Genomic DNA, 20,463 nt, shown 5'->3' on the forward strand with positions numbered 1-20,463 from the left:
GATTACTTCTACACAGTATTCGTTTAGCCAGCGCTATTCCTAGCCACAGCAGGGAGTGCAAGGACTTGAATAGAGGGCCTCGACGAACTCGTCTCAAAGGTAGTCCAGGACCCGTCGAGAGAACTGGAGCACTACCCCACATTCTTCGTATACAAAGACCGTACGGATTATTCCTGCTTATTCGCCGGTGAAAACTTTCCACATATTCTCCCCGGTAGGATATCTGCTTCCTGCACTAGTCGTTCGTACATAGCCAGGCCGCACCTTATGTACCCTATGGCAGAGCAGTCCCTGCAGAAAATTAAAAGCTTCGTTAAGAGTTCATTTCGTCCTACTTCGTACAGCATGGCTATCTCAATCCTTACATTTCTGTAAGTCATCCTAAGGCCAGAGAAGGATCCTCATGTACCCGATGTGAGACTCACTGGAACCATAGTACAACCTTGGTCAAAAAGAGCCATTGGCTCTCTCACGAGCGAGTAAGTAATTCTATTATTGCTATATAGCTTTGTTTTCTGGTTTTCTAACCAGTTTTTATTAGGCTCTGTCGGATGACGAGCCCCGTGGCTGGAGCGGCGAAAGACGTCCGCCCACGGACGGTCTGTATACGAGCCAAGATAGCGCATTATGGGATCAAGATATAGGAACGCTTCTGCACAAGATGTTGGATATGGCTAGCTACATGCCCGAATCGCAGACTACCCACCTGCAGTTCTTCCGTGACGGAGTTGCTGCGTCTTTGGGGCCGCACCCCCGCCGGAATGAAGCACCCATCGTCTGGAGAAGCTTCATGACAGATGACCATACCCCGGTTGAGCTGAGTTGGTGCTGGTCCAATGCGGCAGATATACCAACTGTGCGATATGCCGTGGACCCGATTGGGAAAGTAGCTGGTCCGGCTGCCAGCCCCATGAACACAACTTCCAGCGCCAGGTTGCTACAGCGCGCCCTCCCCCTTGCGCGCGAAGTCGATCTGGGTCTATTGAGCTACTTTCAGCAACGCTTGACGACGGAAGACACAGTCAACAACAAGATATTGAATACTGCCGCCGAAGTCCCTCAATCTCAACATTTCATGGGATTTGACTTGATGGAAAAGTGGATTGTAATCAAGCAATATTTTCTCCCTACCCGGAGAGCCTTGGCCGAAGGCAGGTCCAACTTGAGCTTGGTTTTGGAAGCGATCCGAAACCTCCCCGTACCAGCAGATTCTCTTGCTAGCTCCCTCAATGTTGTCGCCGATTATATTGAATCGTTTCCTGCTGACTCCCAGCCGGTCGTGGAAATTCTTGCAATCGACTGCCTGAAACCATGTGATTCGCGCCTGAAGATCTACCTGCGTAGCCGAAACACGACATTACACAGCGTCGTCGATATGCTGACTCTGGGAGGTCGAGTCGCTATTTCAGATGAAGGACGCAAATCGCTAGAGGAACTATGGCTGTCCGTATTTGACCTGCACCAGGACGAGCATAACAACTTAGACCCACTTCAAGAGAATTCCCATCGAACGGGGGGAATTCTCTATTACTTCGAGTTGAAGAGCATTGCTTCTATTCCAAAATCCAAGGTTTATCTTCCAGTCCGGCATTATTCTCGCAACGACGACCAGATCGCTCGGGGACTGTCCAGGTTCCTCGAGAAGAGAGGAAAGAGGCTGAGAGCGGGATCATACTATGACGGAGTAAAGGAGCTTTGGTATGTCCATCTTGACCAGCTTGACACCTCGATGGAGTACGGCTAACCTTACTCTGTCTGGCAGCATGCATCGAGAGCTCTCAAGTGGGTTAGGCTTTCATACCTACATAAGTTGGGCCTCTGAAGGGGATCGTTGGAATGTTACTTCTTACTTGAATCCGGAGGTCAATCACCCATGTCGAATTACTCATCCATGATCTATGGACGGATACTGCTTGTACGTTATCTTAGATCGAACATTTGGTCCAGCTTGTGAGCGGTCCGTTTTCGTGAAGCTTTAACAGACGTAGCCGAACCATATCTAGAGAACTTGAGTTGTTACCGGTAAAAAATATGGACAATATCCTCGGAGAGTGTTCCGAATAAAGATAATACGTATAGAGTTAGCCTCCGGAATCGTTCCATATTTATAATTTTGCAGATTTAATTCCCCGGAGCATTCTACCCTGCCGTGTCGCGGCGTTTATACTTCGGGTCATAAAACATCAATACTAACAAGTGAAAACCGTGACTTCATACTCCCATTCCTCCATGACAACACTTCCTTCCCAGCGGGTTCTGTACAGCTGAAACTGATCCATGGAATCAACCGACTATCTTCGTGTCTCTTCTGTGTCCGCCGTACTGGGAATTTGTTTCCTATGGGCAATTTTTCGGTTGGAGTGGCTGATAGGTGTCTGCGTAAGTAATTCCCGTCTAGAAACGCAGTGACAGAAGATTCACAATCATTCCAAGCTCTCGAATCTTATCTACCCCTTACGCAGCAGCGATGGGCAAGCTATTCCAGGCCCTGCATGGAAGTGGCTCGATGGACAGTGTCTTGACAAGTTCATCCGAGGCAGACAATCCAGCCAGAAGTGGCGTACATACGGATCTGTCTATCGACTCTGGTCAGGAATGAGGCCCGAGATGTATGTACCGGTAGATAGCATTGTTACGCAAGGCAACTGACTTTTACTCTCCCGTCCAGAGTCATTACGAAGCCAGAGGACGTCAAGCGCTTCCATATCGATTCCGTGACTCATAGCAAGGCCCGGTCAAGCAACGGAGGCTGGTTGTTTCATCAGCTGCTTGGCGACTGCATGGGACTTATCAATGGACAGCGATGGAAGCGCATCCGGGCCCAATTTGACCCCTGGTTTGTCCAAAGTGCCATTGCCCGACTCGCCGATCAACCGACACAGTACGCTGCAGATTATATTGAGAGACTGGAGAAAACGCTTAATCCCGGGGAGAACGTTTCCTTCGTAGTTCATGCTGCCCAGACATTCTCTCGCTTCCCGTTCATGGCCAATGCGGAATACATCTATGGACCCCTGGACGACGACGAGAAAGAAGAGCTTTGGACGCTGGGACAGCGAAGCCTGGAGATGATGGCACATGTACTAACCGGCGGAGTGCATCGATATAGAATCTACCGGTGGCTCAAGCCAAGGACATACCGGCAGTTGGTTGTTTTCGAGCGCGATTGGTCATCGTTCAACGAACGAATGTACCATACACGACGATGCTCTGATACCACCCACCCTATTGTTCCAGTATGGGAAGAAGTGCTCAATGGCAATATTCCAAAGACGGAGGTACAGCATGGTTTTTAACTGCGTCTTGCCCGTGATACAGCAGCTCATTGAACCATAGCTAGTGCAAACTCTAAGCGAGATCATCTTTGCGAACCTCGACGTTTCGACTCATATCCTCACCTGGCTGATCATACTGCTGGCGGAGAACAGCGGCTGGCAAGATCGGCTGCGGGACGAAATCACCGCAACAGATTTGACGTTGCCGGAGCTATGTGCTCGAAAGGATACATTATTGCATCATTGCTTCTTAGAATCCATCCGACTCCGACCATTCACCGGTACGTTGCTTGCTGGGAGTATCAATTGCCCCTGCGATCCACAGGCGTCAGCGCGTCTCACTAACAACGAGCAGTATTCACCATTCCTGCCAGCTCTCCTCAAAAGAAGACTTTCGGGCAGTTCACTATTCCAGAGAACGTAGGGGTGTTCACGTCCAGATGGGGCCACATTGACTGACTTTGCTGCAGACATGTGTAGTCGTGGACAACCTCGCACTCAGTCGCAACAGTGAATTCTGGGGCGAAGACACCGATGAATTCAGACCAGATCGTTTCAAAAAGTTGTCGCGGACGGAGGTATTTGCAGTCGACCACCATGCTGTGGGAACTTGTAGCTAACAGTATTCAGCTCCGCTACAACCTGTACACGTTTGGCTTTGGAACCCGGAAATGCATAGGCCAGCACTTCGGCGAAGCAATAATGAAACAATTTGTTTGTTGCCTGCTCAGCCGCTATGAGCTGAGGCTCCCAGAAACCGAAAAAGCCGCCAGTTCCGGGTACAAAAATGTCAAGAACACATGGGTGCCTATTTCGGATGCGAGGCTTATCTTGACACCGAGGGGGCCTGCGGAGTTGCTAGCTTAGCCTATTCCACGAGGGGCAAACCAGTGGCATGTTGGACAATCTTGGCTGAATTTCTGGTTTCTGGATACACGGACATCATGGCATGTGGGCCGGCATCTACATCCCGCTTATGGGTGCAAGGACGATCACAAGTGATGGATGATGCTCGTCAAGGCAGTCCTTCTCTAAGTTACTCCCATAGTAAGCAGTAGATCCATTGGCTACACATGGTCACAAGGCTGACAATTGCTCCCCTCCTGTAAATTCGTCCACTGAATAGGCATATCGTAGAGGGTCTTATGACTGCATCATTCAGCTCTTGATGCCGCTAGCAAACTCCTCGTTGTTAATTCCTTCATATATGCTAATGAGCCGATACAGCACTGTCATTTGGTAATCTCCCAATTAGTCCGTCCAGCTCACTCTCAAAGCCCTTCGCTTGCATGGTCAAATAAGCTGCGTCCGGATTTCCCTGCGGTATTTCATCCACACTCTTCTTAAACTCCGCCACCGTCTGCTTAATTTCTCCCAAGTGTTTCTGAATCATCATCGTTGCTACAATGGCGCCAAACTCTCCGGAAGCACAGTATCTGCCCAGACGCACTTCTGCGCACACTCCACGAGCGGACAGGGAGGAGCGACTCCATTCCAGCAAGCGGGAGAGAACCATCATCGCTAAGAAGAGCGCTTGTGTATCTGCTGTGCAAGAATGGCACTTCAGGAGGTGGCGCATGGACGGAAGAATGCGTCGCGAATGTATCAGTAGAGTATCAATTGATCTAAATTGATCGGCGCTCCGCGGTGTGGTTCGCAGATTGCAGAGATGGTTGATTGCGGTGGAGAAGCAGGCACAGGGCGAATGCGTGCAGGACGTGATGCCGCAGAGAGAATCATCGCATGCGCGGGATTTTAGCAACTTCGGGTGTGTGATGCCTTGTGTCTTGAGTTCCTGATGTACTGGCAGGGCTTGGGGATCTAGAGGTACGGGTGCGAGACTCGACTCAGAAGGGGTCGTGCAGGGTTGAGGGGAGTTTTCATGACGCTCCTCCTCCACAAAAGACAAGGTGTCGATGGTTGGTCCAGCATCCTGCGTAGTACTATTGTTTTCGACTTGAGGAGCTATGGCGTTCAAGGGCAGTTGAGCATTGTCCTGATCCTCCGAGCCCCATTAGTTGCAACATAGGACATGCGCTTTTGGAGAGACATACCGTACGACAAGGGCTTTCTGCGGTAGTCAATGGCCAGTTGTTGTCGAGCTCAAGAAGACATTCATCAGAAAGGAAGAATTCCTCGAACGCGGGCTCAGATAACCTGATCGGGATACAAAAGTCACCTAATTCAGATGGGATCTGAAGTAAATCGGGCCTTGCATCCGAACTCGAAACCGCTGCACTTGTGTTGGATGTGGCCGGCGGCGTGGGCGCTGCTCCCTGGGCTTCATGGATTTCTCTGTCTTGTGCTTCTCTCATGCGCCGCAACCGTTCAATCGTCTTCTTGTTCATACTGCCCTTCGGTTTCCCAACTTTTGCTTTGAAGCTATAGTGACATCCAAGATTGCTGACGCCCGCAAGGCGGGGTTAGACCTTGTCTCATGACTGGCAGGGGGGTTGTCTTACTCTCTGTAACACCGAGCGCATGGTGTCCCTCCTGTACATCGTGTTTTGGCTGCGTGACACCCATCACAGGCTGCTCGAAGCTTGCGTGGACCTTTTTCCCGAGCTCTGATGTTAACGGCGTTATTCTCTGACTGGTCCTGAGAGTCCGCAGTCTGACTGGTGATTGCCGGCCAGCCTTCTAGCATTGCATCTAAATTGAGAATATCCATCAACGATCTAGCAAAGTACGTGACAATCAAGTGAACAGAAGTGTACCGTGGGGAGGTTTGGATTAGCCTTTGGGGGATCGAACTTGAGACCAGCCACACATAGCTCCCTCCATGGATCTGTCTACCATAAGGCACCTGGCTGCACGGTAGCGCTTCCCGCGCTTTGCCACCCAGCGAGGTTAAAAGTGACACCCTTGTTCCAGTGAAACCACTATCAGTGGTAGGAGACATTGGCCTCATTGATGGACGAGTGAAAATTTGCCCGAAATGCATTGAGCGCCTCAATTTCCCACCGGTCAAGGCCCCTGGGTACTAACAGACTGAATTCTAGTGGTTTGGCGCTTGCCATGGACCCGGCTGTATCAGTGGCTGAATACCATGCAATGTGGGCAAAGCGACGGTGGAGCATGCACTAACTCATGGATAGTTGACCCCCAAGAAAATAATCTATAGTTGGCAGATCCAACAGGATCTTGTTTGCGACAATCAGAGTTCATTGAAACCAGCCTATGCCGTACTCCGAGGACAAGGAGACAACGTACTCGCTTCAGTTTATTTGCCATCATTTTGTTTAAATCGAAGTTTCAAAATAAAGCTGCAATGCTAGTCCGATATGTTCCCTAGCATTTCGATGAACCAGCACTCCGCTAGGGAGCATGGGCAGGTTGACTAGTGTTAGCGATCCCTGATCATAGTAAAAGGTAACGGTAATGCCTCATAATCAGACTACAGAGGTTTTTTAAGAAAGGACTCAAGGAGTGTTTATACCCCTCTTAAGTGTGGGGCGGGTTATTTGAGTCGCTTCTTTTCCACTTACAATAACTATTACCATCGCCGCTTCCAGCCTACCCGACAAGCCTCGGACAGGGGTTAGAACAAGAAACGTAGCACTGACTAACCAGGGGCTTATGTCTCAGCCTCTCAGGCTACCATCTCCAGCGTACATTTGTTCCTAACAGGCAATCCGTGCATGGTGCTAGTAGACATGGCTTGTCCTAATTCAAGTGATTGGCGATACATGGCCGAGTATGCATATATGCCTTCCCATATGAATGTAGGCAACGGAAATGAGAATCAGCCGTCGTTGAGAGTCTCTCCCAGGATGCCGGGAACCGTCGGTTCACGTTCCTCGACGTTATGCAAGGATTAGAGATCAGAAAGCAATCTGGCGTGACCCGGAAAGTTTGACTCCGCAAGCAACATCTGGATTATCCACGAAAAGTAATCTACCTGATCGACTAGTAGTGTAGACATATTGGCCGTTAACCGGGGGTAGACACAGGATTATTCGTGGTTCGTCCCTAGTCCCCGTCAGATGTCGAGACAATGTTCTCCGACAGTTTATGGGAACTTTTTAAGAAAGAATGGCTTTCCTGCGGGCTTCTCCTGCTCTTGAGTCTGCCTATCGGTGTTTCGTTGTCGGTTCAAAAGATGGCTAGAATGACGTCCTACAAAAAATCAAGACTTCCCCCATATCAACTGGGCGAGCATGTCAGCCCTTCAGTGCATTTGAATTGCGTTCTGCTGACAACTACAGTGGTCAACTTTTTGGATCTCTTCCAACTTTCCTCTGTACTCTTTGCCCTTCCCAATATCCAGCAGGCTCTCGGATTCACGAGTGAAGATATCAATTGGGTTTTGATCGTGTACAACATCACCTTTGCAACGTTCCTTCTGATTGCTGGACAACTGGGACAGAGGTTCGGGCTGGAAAAGATATTTATTGCTGGCACAGCTACTCTCACCATATCCAACATTATCAATACAACAGCGCCAAACAAAGGGGCCTTGCTCGCCGGTCGTGCTATTTCCGGAGTCGGGGCTGGGCTGACTGTAAGTTAATCCACCAGGGAACGGATGGACATGATTCTGATACCTCATCGTTCTTGAGGCCCCGAATGGACTCGCAATCCTAAGCAATACATTCCCGGATGGCGACTCACGCAACAAGGCATTGTCCATTTACACAGCATGTGGGCCTCTTGGGTCGACCATAGGCACTGTCGTTGGTTCTCTTCTGGCATGTATGTGTCTGCGACTGTCTAGTGTGTATAGAGGCTTGAGCGTCCCAACTGACTCTTTATAGCTTCGGCAGCAGGCTGGATATCTATATTCTGGCTGTGTCTGATCCTCACGGGTCTTTCAACAATACTGGCCTGTTTATTTCTGCCACGGTTTGCAAAGAGAAAGGACATACCTATTGATATACCCGGTACCCTTGTCTTTACCGCTGGTGTAGCATTACTGGTTTACGGCCTCAACGACAGCTCGCGCAACGGTTGGACATCCGCTGCAGTACTGGCCGGAATTATCCTGGGAGTTTGTCTCCTATCTGTCTTCCTCTGGGTGGAGGCCAAGGTTCTCAACCCAGCTATTCCCAGTTATCTGTGGAAGTCTGCCCCGTTTCTCGTGATGCTGGTTGCCATTTTCGCCTTTGGGGGGAGCTTCAGTACGTGGTTCTTCATCTCCACACAACTCTGTGTCCACCTTCTGGGTTACACTACCATTCTAACTGCCGTGTACTTCCTGGTATGTCTGTCCCCGGTCCATTAGCTATTCTTGGCCTTAGACTTGGTACACGTGCCCTGACCCACGGACAGCCCGCTGCCTTTGCGGCCATTGCAAGTGGAGTCTTCGCTACCCCCCTGATACGATTAGCAGGAGAGAAGAATATCCTCGGGGCCGGGCTAGCCATCACCGCCGCTGGTGCCGTCGCATGGGCGTTCGCTACCCCGGATCGGGCCGGCGGCACCAGCCATGGGGAAGGATACTGGTATTCCATCGTTGCGGCCATCATCTTTGTAGTCGGCAGCCCTGTCGCTCTTGTGTCGACGCAAAGCATTCTCCTCCGCCAGGTCGAAGCGGGAAATCATGCGGTTGCGGGTGCGCTGTTCAATACCGCCTACCAGGTGGGTGCGAGCGTCATTCTGGCTGGGGCGAATGCTTTGATGAATAGAAGCCGCGAGAATGTACAGGGGGTGAGGCAGGTTACTATAGACGGGTACTTGAACGCCTTTTGGTTGATAGCTGGTGTGCTTGGGGTTGCGGCGTTGACTGTTATGGTTGGCTATTGGCCTGGGAAAGATGATCTGGTAGAGAGGCAGATGGAAGAGGCCTACGCGGCGGAGCCTCTTGCGTTGGCCAAAGCGCAAAATGTCAAAGATGCAACTGCGAGTTCCAAGAGTATCGCAGAAACAAGGTGATGATATGGAGATACTTGTGGTCCGTGTTACGAGACATGCCTTGAGCCCTTTAACCTTGTTCTCTATTAGAGCAAGATCATCAGAGCCAGAGCTCGGTCGTTCATATTGCCGTACTAATGCAGATTAAATGGATGGTGGCCATTTCGTTCATAGATGCGTTTCTCTGTTGGTTCGGGGTTTCCCACAACGGGATGATGATCGAAGCTTTCCTGGATGACAAACCCGGTGTCAGCTAATTTGGCAATATTTCAGCTTGAAAATATCAGTATGATAGTTAAGTTAATCATGACAACCAGTCCTCATACATTTCATCCATCACACCCCTCATGTGTTGTACATCAAATAGCCTGGGCTTCTTTCTATCTGGTATATGAGAAACTGCCTTGTCAACGTGATTCCTCAACCTCTCAACAACATCAGTTCCAATTTCGGAACGATTTCCATTGCACCAACGGTTGAATATCAGCAGCGACAGCAGGCCAGCGGGCAGACGATCAGACCTGCGACTGAACAGGGCCAAGATCGGGTTATAGTGTCCTGAGAAAATATCCACCGCCTTGACAGACGCCATAATGTCCGAGTATCGACGACCATTCTCCCTATACGAAATCCCAAGAGTTTGCAACATCTGCGGGGGGGAGAAGTTGACGGGACCGAATGGAGACAACTCATCGTCGAGATCAGTACATGCTGGAAAGAAATATTCCATCCTTGTCAGAAACGGAAGGTGCAGAAAGCCCGGTAGAACAAGGTATTCCAGGAGGGGGAATGCACTGAGTATCTGTCGAACAATATGGGCATTGTAGTACCAAAGGGCAAGGACCTCCTTGAAGAAGAAATCTTTCATAGCCCTGATGGCAGCGTCCTCCAACTGCCGGCTTTCAGCTGGGCTCCCGCCGTTCGGACGGTGACCAGCGCAGTCCGCAATCTTCAGCCCTGCGGCAACGCATTCATCCACAAAGGCGTCCACCATCTTCTGCCCGATGGTCCCATATCCCATGCCTCCAACAGCACCTCTCATCACATCCATAGTGTCGTCGCATTTCCAGGTAACAGCACAGACATATTTGCGTGAATCCACTGACGACTTTGCCAGATCCTGCTGGAGAAAATGGAGCTTGCGGAGCGAGTATGGATGACAGAGTTCCACCATGCAATCCCTGAGCAGTGGAAATGTGCGAAGGCCTTCCTCTGACAAGAGACGGGGAAGTAACAGAACTAATCCATCCCTTGTTGATTTTCCTCGAAAGACAAGGAAACGGGTAGCGTTGGCCCACGAGCTGCAGACGCCACGTATGCTCTTTGTTTTGCGGATGATTTGGGAGAAAGACAGGACCCGACAGGATAGGCGCTGTTTGATTGACTTGCCTGTGTAAAGTTCGCTTATGAGAATGTTGTTCAAAATTGATTGGAGGATTTCCTGGGGAAACAATAAAAGGAGGCCTGGCGACCGGTCTGTTGCCTGTGGTGAACACGTCATGGCTTGATTTGTTGTCGTAAGAGACTCGGATTGAGTGCGTAGCTGTCAGCCATAAAACCACCACTAAAAGGTTCTAGAGTCGTGTAGTAGGAATAGGATTGTAATAATGTGTTCAACAGTCCTAGAACTAATAGAAGCCGGCAAAGCTAAATTGTGACTGCCACGCACTTTGATTGGTCAGCTAACCCAGTGCTCTTCTATTTCATTATTGGTCAAAAAGACAAACATCCAAGGCATGATCAGTTGAACCTGTATCTGCAGACTACCTCATAATTCATCCTGCTCTTCCACCTGTCCCGCTGTCAGTTTATTACTACATTCAGAGGCAATAGCTGGGAGTCGGTCAACAATGCAAAGTACTCACAGACTCACTATGGCTGCCATAAGTCATCCTATATGCAATGAGAATCGAAAAGGTTCCCCTCTGGAAACACTCGCACGGTTTGTCAGCTCGTAACCAAAACAACGCTACCCCATAATCAGGTAGGTCGGAATGAATCATTGTCTAAGAATAGATTTTTACTCCCAGAAAAATTGCATTATTATTATGTATGATGGTGAATACACAAAGTCTGATATGCTCTATTCTGCAGCAGTATGTCGAGGATTGCCATAACCCTAAGCCCAACATGACACCGAGGCTGCCCTATCCTGAACGCAACAAAAGAATAATCAAAAATATCCGCAGGAACTTATGACAATTTAAAAGCGACAATTATTCCTGCACAAAAACTGTTGACTAGAATGCTTATTCTCAACAATCACATGTTGGGGCCAACGACGCCAACGATTACAAACATATTATTGGATCGCTCGGGTCAGAGTCATAGATATTGCTGACGATTCGGGTAGATAAATGTCCGCTCAGGCTGAGTAGATTAGTGTCAAACTCCCCTCACGAAGCCCTTCTGTAGCATCATAAGTCCATAAGATCAGATACTTGCTGTTCAAATGGCTACTCCTACTACCGCTACTGGCGGTTGTTTCTGCGGAAAGGTCCGCGTTGAATATACCGGTCAACCCATGACATCGGTGGGTTTATCTTCAACAACTTAATCCGATTGTTCATTGACACTGGCCTAATCTTACCCTGCTTTGCTTTTCCAGGGACTCTGCCACTGTCGCGACTGCCGGAAACTCTCCGGCTCTCTGTACTCATACAATTTCGTCGTCAAATGGACCGACCTGAAAATAACCGGGAGCCCAAAAGAAGTGCCCAAAGTAGCAGACAGCGGAAAGCATATCAAGAACTATTTCTGCGGAGATTGCGGTGTGTACAATACAGTCCTTTACAACTCTATGGGAAAGACATCATCTGATGAGATCGCCCAGGCACACCGCTCTACGGGCTGAGAATGAACTCTGATGGTGATCCTGAGGAGACGACCATTCTCCGGGCTGGAATATTTGACGATATTGGTGTTCTGAATCAACGGAGGCCTGAAGCGGAAATATTCACCAGCGGACGTGTAGCGTGGATGAGTCCTATCGAAGGGGCTGATCAGTTTGTTGGCATGGTGCCTCTGCCTTGATTCGATGGTTGAGCTTCGAGGGGTGAAGCTACTTGAGCATGCACACACTATGGTGACAGCAGACTCATTTTATGCATCAGCAAAACCCAGGGAGGATGAAGAGGTCATTTTCATTACAAGGCGAACGAGGCAGTGTCAGATGTAGGTAGTGATGGCGAGACACATGTATTTATGTTTTTTTGGGCTATACTAGGCGGCTTGAGCTCCGCCCGAACTAGCGGATCATTTTCCGGATCCAACTAACCAGTCTGAGCTCTAATACTTGCGACAACATACATGGGCAACTCGCAGTAATCCTGTCCCCTGTTCTGCTACAGCTTAATAAAGGCGGCCGCCGTTGAGTAGTGCCATTATTGTTTTGTATACCGGGACGAGTACGGCATTTGCAGGAGAACGCTTTTGCGAGAGACCTTGGAAGGGAACAACGTAAAGATTTCCCTAGCCTTGCCCAAAGCCTCCTGGTCCATCTCAAGGAGGGCATCTGGGTCGAGATCCGTCTCTATTTGCAGCACTCGCATGACCTTGGCTTTTTTGGCAGCTTTAACGGAAGCGTCTTCTTGTGGGCCATTGGAAAGGGGTCGTCGAGAGGATCTACGTCTTCCAATTGTGTGAATTCCAGCGTGCCAATACGCGTTGTTTCAATCGTCTAGGACAAAGATAGCCACTGTTAGTACGTCACAGGTCCGCTGACCTGCTTCTCTCAAATGAGTTCGAATCTAATCAGGTCAGATCATTTGTAAGATTAATATATGCTATAATAGTAGTAGTACATACTGTATAGCGGTTATCTTCTCCCATGTCAGTTCGTTTTTCTGGACAGATACCACTGAGTACTTCGATACGATCCGCTTTCCCCACGGAATTAATGATATATCTGTACGGAATGTGCCTCATATTCCCATTGTCTTGATTCAATAGATAGTCCATGATGATAGTGAGTGTTTGTTTGAGATCCGGGAACGTGATGTCTGGTGTGATGAGGTGGGCGTTCTGAAAATTCTCAGCATCTTACTGAACGGGGGTTTATGGCAGCCTTACCTGTTCGTCTTCCTGTCCCACTGGGCTCGTGAATCGACGTCAGCACTCTATAGTTGGTTGAAAAATTCGCTGGTTGGGACGGGGGTTTCTGCGGCGTAGAAGTTCGAATGCCTGTCTTTGAGCTCTGAGACTCATGCGGTCGAGGATTGTTTAAAATATGGAGCTTGCACCTCGATGCCTTCGCGATGTAGGGGTTTCAACTATTTTCTGATAGCGATTCCTTCTTTCAGGACAATCGGATGAATGGCCTTTCTGATGGCAGGATTGACAGACAGTCCAGGTAGGGCACTCTTCTATTATGTGTCCGTTCTCACGACAGTACGCGCAAGGAAGATTTGAACATCTCAAAATAATGTGCGGTCCTATAGCACCACATCCTTCGCAGGCAGGGGAATCAGGATTAAACATTTTGATGACCTATTTGATGATGTAAAATGATAGAATCTTTGAATTGCGCTGAGTTGTTCAGATGGCACTGCTCTCGTACGTGTAGGCGGAAACAAAGGATGAAGGAACACCAGAACTCCTGTGTAGCATGTCTCAGTGAAGGTCCAGGCATCAAGGCAGATGATCCTCGGAGGTTTCCGGTAATTCTGATGATACTTGCAGCCATATATTCACCAGTTTCATTGATCAAGTCTAGGAGCTGGTTAGGTATAGACCTCTGAGAGGAGCAAACATACTCCACATTATCGTCTACGCACAAGCCTCGTCTCCTTAGACCCTGACAGCCATTGTTGTCTTTCTCCTCCTCTCTCTTTACCTCTCTGTGTCTATGCACCATATGAATAGTGCTAAAAGTCATACACAAGACCACCTTGGGATTCACTCTGCGACAAGATGCCACATGCCGTATTTCCTTGAGGTTGCAGATGCCTGAGATCCACATGCATCTACCACATCATTTTGTCCACTTAACACCTGTGGCTTCCCAAAACATCCAAGGTACGCAGCCCAGATACTAACATCTACTGAGAGATTACATACTGGTCGCTGATGCAGATCATCTGTCTGTGTGTTGTATTTCCTTTCTCTTCTCTCTCAATCCTTCAGTCCTCCCATCACTAATCAGCTCGTGCCCGCAGCAAAAGTAGGTATGTACTTACCCTAGGAGGAAGGCCTTCAAAAAGGGCAAAAAATACTCAAGGACAGGAAGGAATTTGATCCAAACGACATCGGCGCGATCGAGAGCGACTCTCAAGAGATTATAACGAGGACAACAGATGATTCCTTATTCGGAAAAACGTTTATATTGTCAGGTGCAAAGGAATCCTCCCTCCAAAACCAAAAAAATAAAAAAAAAAAAATATAAAAAAAAAAAGGGAAAAGAGGTTTGCCGCGGGGGAAAGGGCAAAACGAAAAGAACGCGACAAGGCAGGGATTTGAACCCTGGATCTCGAAAGAATTTGATCTCGCGATGAAGACAAGACCGGCATAGCCTCCGGCCTTACAGCACCAATTCAAGTCAAACGCCTTAACCACTCGGCCACCTTGCCCGTTGTTGCAAAGTTCGCAACTTTCACCCCAATTCAGGAAGGACCTTTGATGCAAACTATCAAAAAAACGACAAGGGCCAGATTCGAACTGACGCTCCCTAGGGAATTCGATTACCATTCGAGTCGAACGCCTTAACCACTCGGCCACCTTGCCTTTCTTGGAACACGAAAAATGGGTGGCTCTTATCTCCAGGCGGACCACCGCTTCTCTTGAATCGGCAGGCCTACGGCCATGTAAAGGTCCCGACGACAACGCTGCCTAAGGAATCAGCTATCGAGATATAAGTTCCTGACATACTTCGCCCTTATTTCAACCCTTCGATACCGTTTCGCCACCTTGCCTGTTGATGTAAAGCAAAACAGAAAAAGAAAAAGGAAATCTAAGGCCGACTACGCCTTAGGGACGGCAAAAAAGGGGAGAGGATATTCCCTTTGTTTAATAGACAAGGGCCGGATTCGAACCGGCGCTCCCTAAGGAATCAGCTAAGGAGGTTATAAGATAGGGGTGCATAGCCTCCACCTTATCTCATACCTATCTATCCTCCCAACAAGAAGGGGAGGGAGGAAGAAAAAGAAAAGAACACGACAAGGCAGGGATTTGAACCCTGGCTCACGAATGAATTTGATTTCGGGATGATGACAACGCCGGCGGCATAGCCTCCGGCCTTTCAGCACCCAATTCGAGTCAAACGCCTTAACCACTCGGCCACCTTGTCTGTTGTTGAAATATGAAAAATTGACTTTCTATATCAAGAGAAGGAATTAAATATGCAAAAGGATTGAATATAGCCCGAACTTCCGCCAGACCTTGGTATGATTATGGCCATGTCTCATTATCGAAGGATCAATTACCTGCAGGTCAGACTCCAGAGATACTGTTGATGACGTCCTGAACCAGAGTCGCTGACAAATAGTCAGTCGTACCTCCGTGTCCTACAAGTTCGGCTTGAATCAACCCTTCTATTGGAGGCGAAATCATTTTTTCGGTCATGATAGGAGATATCAATTTTTGATATTTCAACAACAGGTAAGGGGGCAGTGTGTTTGGAATGTGATAGAGGGGATGATTGACAAGAGGCCAGCAAAATCAATTAGTCGCCTTGACAGATGTAGGAGACTATGTCGCATAAAAGGATTAACATGTCGGGTGTGAGAATATATATACGCGATTCCCCGAATACAAACACAAGGATTTTCGTATACCCAGACACATAATCACTAACGTAGTTAAGATCAAGGACATGTATAATTAAAGATGTCGATGTCCATATATTTAATGGATTTTGATGGATTTAATCAGAAAATCACTCACGGCCTCTCATACTCATGTTGGGAGCTGTCGTTGAAACGAGTTCTAAGAGATGGGTACCTTCCGACACGAGAAGCAGAATGCTTTCTCATTTTCCGGCTGAATAGTATTCATCCTTGACATAATACCCCAAGGTAGAGGTCGAAACGCATCGAGACAGAGCTTCTCATTCTTTCCCTCTCTTTTCCTGACCATCACCGCTTTTTCATCATGACCGTCGCAGCAACTAACTGTTGGATCTCATCCACGCTCTATATATTTGGCTAACTTTAACACACCCCCCTGCACAATCTGTGCGAATCCTCAAAAAGAAACGACCTCTTTCCTATGGTGCTAAATCACCATCCCCCGATACAGCAGATACGATGTCCTCTAACTGCTTGCATCCGTAAACGACAGCTTGCCATGGAACGCGATTAGGTCTCTTAGCAACCATGAGCAAGGAAAAGCAGAAGGATACATGCGTTTTCGAGTCTCGATGATTCGCCCCTCGCGGCGGGCTGTTTGAGAACGAGGATACGCACACTTACACGCCTTTCCGTTCCACCAACGGCTCGAACAACTGCCACAGAACAAAGCTCGCCTATAGTATTCTGGTAAAACTCCACTTCTTGCACTGTTCGCATGGACCATCCACCTCGATGCCTCGACGGTACAAAATAACGGCGGATTGTAGGACCGAAGAGCTGACAGGCTTTGCCGTCGGTCGACTATCGCGACGCCATACTAATTCTACGGCCCGAATAGTGTCGCGACTTTGCACACATAATGACTCCGTGCGGGTTAGCAGAGGCTTCACTTCGTACTGCGCGGCCTCGAGAGTACCGCACCTGTCGCGGGAAGACTGAGCGACATAATGAGCGAACGACGACCGTCGTCAGATCCGGCTCAGGATGAGGGTTCTCCTGCACGCTTCTCACGAGTCCAGCATCACTTTGTCGCGCCTAGCCGGTCATCATGAACTCTTCTGTGTGAGGAACGGTCTGTTATTCCTGATGGTCCATGACAGAGCGCATGTGGATCGTCACAGGAGGACAAGACGCCCACATTCCCGCAATATAGCCCGATGCGGCGCCGTGCGCGACCGCCCCAGTCGCCGTCCGTCGTACTGGGATTGACTGCGGAATCTCCTGGACATGTCTGATAGAGTGACTAGATAGCACTATATTATGTTGTTCCACCAATGGGTGGCTTCACCTCGGAAGAGGTATCGAGGTTCAGGACCGTCTTGCCTAGTCTCTGGATTGGGGCTACTCGGAGGCGGTTGGCAAAGGTATAAGCAGAGTGGTAATACGCTTTATCTTCTTTGCCAACACTCTTGACAGACAATTATTAGTACCCTCATTGAACTGTAGAGCATAGCTGCAAGCCTACTGTGACAACTTGCATTTCGAAATCCTTTCAGGAGATTCTGTTGTCCTCCTTCCAGCCCGGCTTTGACTTCTATGCAGGGCATATTTGTCATTTAAAGTGACTTGACTTTATGAGTGGGACAAGCAGGAACTATCCTCATCTTTTGACGTCATGGAAACTTTGCTGTGTTATATAATCCCTGTCAGAAATATGATGCCGCTACGATATGAGACCTCGTCCGACGCCTTTTCGGCCTAGCGGTATTATTTCAACTTATCCACTCTCGAATTCGGTCCGTCCCTGGATCCCCGCGTGGCGTTTCTTGGCGATGAGATCTACATCATGGGCCATGTTATATCATACTGTCAAGGATGTAAACCATGAGCATGGGAGCTAGTGTTGAGATATCAAAATAAAGTAGATTGGTAGTTATGACTTACTTCTAAGAGGTTGACATTTACTAGTAGTAAGTAGTTACGGTGTCTTATCCACCCATATACAGCCATTTATAAAAGGTGACCTGGGTCTGCTCTGTGAAAAGAATAAAGACTAACTTGAAATTATTCCCACTAAACCCCCATCCTAAAGGCCTGTCATCATAATGATAAGCACCTGTCAAATTTTACAAGCAACATTCACTGCCTCAATCCCTGTCTCCCTCCCTCTTATTCTTTTGACTGAAGAATTTTCTCCTCTACACCATCTTCCTCTTTATTCTGTAATTGGACTGTCAGCCAGCACCTGCTTCTCCTGGTCAGTACAATATTCGTGGACACATTGCTAACTATCAGGTCTAATACCTAGAAATAATTGTCCGGACGTCTTTCCATTTCAGCTCTGAGGGTTGAGTGTGTCCGACACTTCCACTTTCGAGTCTTGTCATCTTGTGGCTTCTTAGCTATTACTGGCGAAGAACTTAGACGAAAGCCTAATTTAGGAACCACAAAATAAACTCACAAATAATCATGAAGGCACCCAAGATCATTATTTCCGGCGGCGTCGGGGCTGAATTCGAAGATCCTCGCCGCCAGGAGCTGATTGACAGGCTGGACCGAGCGCGAAGTGACGCCTTTGGCGAGGAACCCCGGAGTGCAGACTGCGCTCAGGAAGACTGGGCCGCGCTGTGGCTCTGTTCTGTTGACAAGCTAGAAGAGTACGTCAGGCAGATCGAGATCAGCCCGGCCCGCCTCGCTGGGGAATCACTGTATACGACGGTTGTCTGCAATGACATAATCAAGCCATGTATGTTTCAATCTCTACGGAAGTGACTATGCATTTCGAATGCTCAACTACCTGTAGGGTTAACACCTGCAGCCGGTTCCGACTCCGTATTATCAATGTCAGCTGACGAAGAAGTACGTGTATGACTCCAACATGGATTTACAGACGGCTGCTTGATTCTACCGAAGGCTCTTGAAAGGGATGGCGGGCGATGCATAATAACAAAGATGGGGTTTGGTGTGGAAAGCGCTCATATCTACCCGCACTCTCTTTCGGGTCCTACACACAGTAGGTTTTGGACTGGGCTCTCCAGGTTCTGGCCGGAAAGCGTCATTGAAGATTGGAAAAGAGACGTGTCGGGGGGATTTTACACTGCGCACTGTGCCAACCGAATCACACTATCCCCTGATGCACATGCATACTGGGTGAGATGCCTCTTCGCGTTGAAGCCAGTTGCTCTCAGCCAGGATCAGAAATGCCTTGAGCTCGAGTTTCACTGGCTACATTCGCTCCCACGATCTGCCAGAGTCCTTCTAACCACCAAACCATCCCTTCTAGAGTCCCTGGATGGCAGCGTTGACAACGCTTGTCTCTTTGACCCTAGCACAAATAGCAGGGTTTTGTCAGGTCGTAAGATATGGCTGGAAACGGATGACCCTGTCCATCGGCCCCTTCCAAGCGTCAAGTTGCTGCAGCTCCACTGGACTATGCAAAGACTGGCAGCACTTAGTGGCGCTTTAGAGATTTATAATGAGTTAAATCTCAGTTATGATTAATAAATTGTTGACATTGTGAAACTCTATGATTCTATCGCCGATTCTTGCGAGGTCGACGAGATATTTAATGACAGTGTTTGTTTTTATGAGCAATCTCTCTCTGGCTCAATACTAACATGAAAGGTCATGATCGACCAACCATGAAATCGCCATCAGAAGTCAGCATGGCAATTTGGGGCCGCTGAGAAAGGAGTATCGGATGGAATCATACTCTTGAGCACTCTTGTAGTAAGGACTTCTTAGGTTATGCTGTCAAAGGCCAGCGTCATACCGTACATTCGTTCTGATGGATCATCCAGTCACCGAAACTGAGAGCGCAGGCGCTGGGCTCGAAATCGAACCGTCACACGCGTTCTCAATTGCCAGCCAACGACCCCGTAGCAACGCGCAAAGAATGACTTGAGGTTAGGGGTTCCCCAGACCTAGCGCATTGAAGTCACTGTATGTCATCCAAGCTGCCTAGCCACTAGACATGTGTCGAGAATGAGTTCAAAGACTCGTCCGAGGTTGCATCCTCAATTGGATTGGCCCAAATGCTCTGGATGCTACTGATATGCTCCAGATCAGTGGTCAAGAACATGCCAAAGGCTTCGTCGACATAGGCGCCGTTTTCCGCGTGGTTAGCTTTATCCACTCTGCGGAAGAGGCCGTGGGCGATCGGGACCTCCATATGCTTATCATCTCCCGCGGGGAGATTGTATAGATAGTCGGTCTCAAAGCTTTCGCTTGTCGGCGTGTCGGATTCCCGAGAAACAGAGACAACTTGAACTGATTTGCCGATGGTGTTGCTGGACGCATGTAGATTATTAAGGCAGCCATTCATGTTCTGAATAGCTCCGACAACGGGGCCGGTGCAGTCGTCATTCCCGTAAACATTAACCGAGTATCTGTGGTCATGGACATTGTCAATCTTAACAAGAAGCGACGAGATAGCTCCCTCGTCTAGCTTGATACATGCACTAGGCCCTGCAATCCGGTGAGCCCTAACTTCAGCGCTTGTGCAGCGTTGGCCTGTGTACTCAAAGAGGCGGTACCCAAGGGTAGTTGCAAAGAGGGCCGAGTAAACTAAAGAACGAAACATTTCGCCAGAATGTGTACCTGAAGAGGAT

General features: G+C 48.6%; 7 protein-coding genes and 3 non-coding genes across 10 annotated transcripts; 4 read left to right on the forward strand and 6 right to left on the reverse strand.

The window, feature by feature from the left end:
* Positions 1–345: 345 nt before the first annotated feature.
* Positions 346–4,142, forward strand: ALT_8776 (4-O-dimethylallyl-L-tyrosine synthase; the record flags this gene model as incomplete). The annotated part of the gene is made up of 9 exons (XM_089600470.1): positions 346–371; positions 437–479; positions 542–1,698; positions 2,463–2,609; positions 2,669–3,278; positions 3,337–3,556; positions 3,631–3,695; positions 3,746–3,853; positions 3,906–4,142. The coding sequence occupies 9 exons, from the start codon at positions 346–348 to the stop codon at positions 4,140–4,142; spliced, it is 2,613 nt and encodes an 870-aa protein (XP_089455363.1).
* A 343-nt stretch (positions 4,143–4,485) lies between these two features.
* ALT_8777 (uncharacterized protein) lies at positions 4,486–5,801 on the reverse strand (the record flags this gene model as incomplete). The annotated part of the gene is made up of 3 exons (XM_089600471.1): positions 4,486–5,271; positions 5,330–5,643; positions 5,738–5,801. 3 exons carry the CDS (start codon positions 5,799–5,801, stop codon positions 4,486–4,488), a joined length of 1,164 nt encoding a protein of 387 aa, XP_089455364.1.
* Positions 5,802–7,377: 1,576 nt separating this feature from the next.
* On the forward strand, positions 7,378–9,149 carry ALT_8778 (uncharacterized protein; the record flags this gene model as incomplete). The annotated part of the gene is made up of 4 exons (XM_089600472.1): positions 7,378–7,779; positions 7,838–7,970; positions 8,033–8,475; positions 8,547–9,149. The coding sequence occupies 4 exons, from the start codon at positions 7,378–7,380 to the stop codon at positions 9,147–9,149; spliced, it is 1,581 nt and encodes a 526-aa protein (XP_089455365.1).
* A 283-nt stretch (positions 9,150–9,432) lies between these two features.
* ALT_8779 (uncharacterized protein) lies at positions 9,433–10,179 on the reverse strand (the record flags this gene model as incomplete). The annotated part of the gene is made up of 1 exon (XM_033557745.2): positions 9,433–10,179. The coding sequence occupies one exon, from the start codon at positions 10,177–10,179 to the stop codon at positions 9,433–9,435; it is 747 nt and encodes a 248-aa protein (XP_033413636.2).
* A 1,401-nt stretch (positions 10,180–11,580) lies between these two features.
* On the forward strand, positions 11,581–12,161 carry ALT_8780 (GFA family protein; the record flags this gene model as incomplete). The annotated part of the gene is made up of 3 exons (XM_033557744.2): positions 11,581–11,661; positions 11,737–11,899; positions 11,962–12,161. The coding sequence occupies 3 exons, from the start codon at positions 11,581–11,583 to the stop codon at positions 12,159–12,161; spliced, it is 444 nt and encodes a 147-aa protein (XP_033413635.2).
* Positions 12,162–14,566: 2,405 nt separating this feature from the next.
* ALT_t179 lies at positions 14,567–14,695 on the reverse strand. Its single transcript has 2 exons — positions 14,659–14,695; positions 14,567–14,610 (listed from the first exon to the last, which is right to left on the reverse strand). It is a non-coding gene; the product is annotated as a tRNA-Ser (tRNA).
* A 68-nt stretch (positions 14,696–14,763) lies between these two features.
* ALT_t180 lies at positions 14,764–14,849 on the reverse strand. The gene is given in 2 exon segments: positions 14,764–14,807; positions 14,813–14,849. It is a non-coding gene; the product is annotated as a tRNA-Ser (tRNA).
* Positions 14,850–15,278: 429 nt separating this feature from the next.
* ALT_t181 lies at positions 15,279–15,411 on the reverse strand. The gene is made up of 2 exons: positions 15,375–15,411; positions 15,279–15,322 (listed from the first exon to the last, which is right to left on the reverse strand). It is a non-coding gene; the product is annotated as a tRNA-Ser (tRNA).
* Positions 15,412–18,322: 2,911 nt separating this feature from the next.
* ALT_8781 (HNH endonuclease signature motif containing protein) lies at positions 18,323–19,354 on the forward strand (the record flags this gene model as incomplete). Its single annotated transcript, XM_033557743.2, has 3 exons — positions 18,323–18,599; positions 18,657–18,712; positions 18,767–19,354. The coding sequence occupies 3 exons, from the start codon at positions 18,323–18,325 to the stop codon at positions 19,352–19,354; spliced, it is 921 nt and encodes a 306-aa protein (XP_033413634.2).
* A 466-nt stretch (positions 19,355–19,820) lies between these two features.
* Positions 19,821–20,435, reverse strand: ALT_8782 (uncharacterized protein; the record flags this gene model as incomplete). Its single annotated transcript, XM_033557742.2, has 1 exon — positions 19,821–20,435. One exon carries the CDS (start codon positions 20,433–20,435, stop codon positions 19,821–19,823), a length of 615 nt encoding a protein of 204 aa, XP_033413633.2.
* Between the last annotated feature and the right edge of the window lie 28 nt (positions 20,436–20,463).

The sequence above is a fragment of the Aspergillus lentulus genome (assembly GCF_001445615.1).
Source record: "Aspergillus lentulus DNA, contig: Alt16, strain: IFM 54703, whole genome shotgun sequence".
NCBI lineage: Eukaryota > Fungi > Ascomycota > Eurotiomycetes > Eurotiales > Aspergillaceae > Aspergillus > Aspergillus lentulus.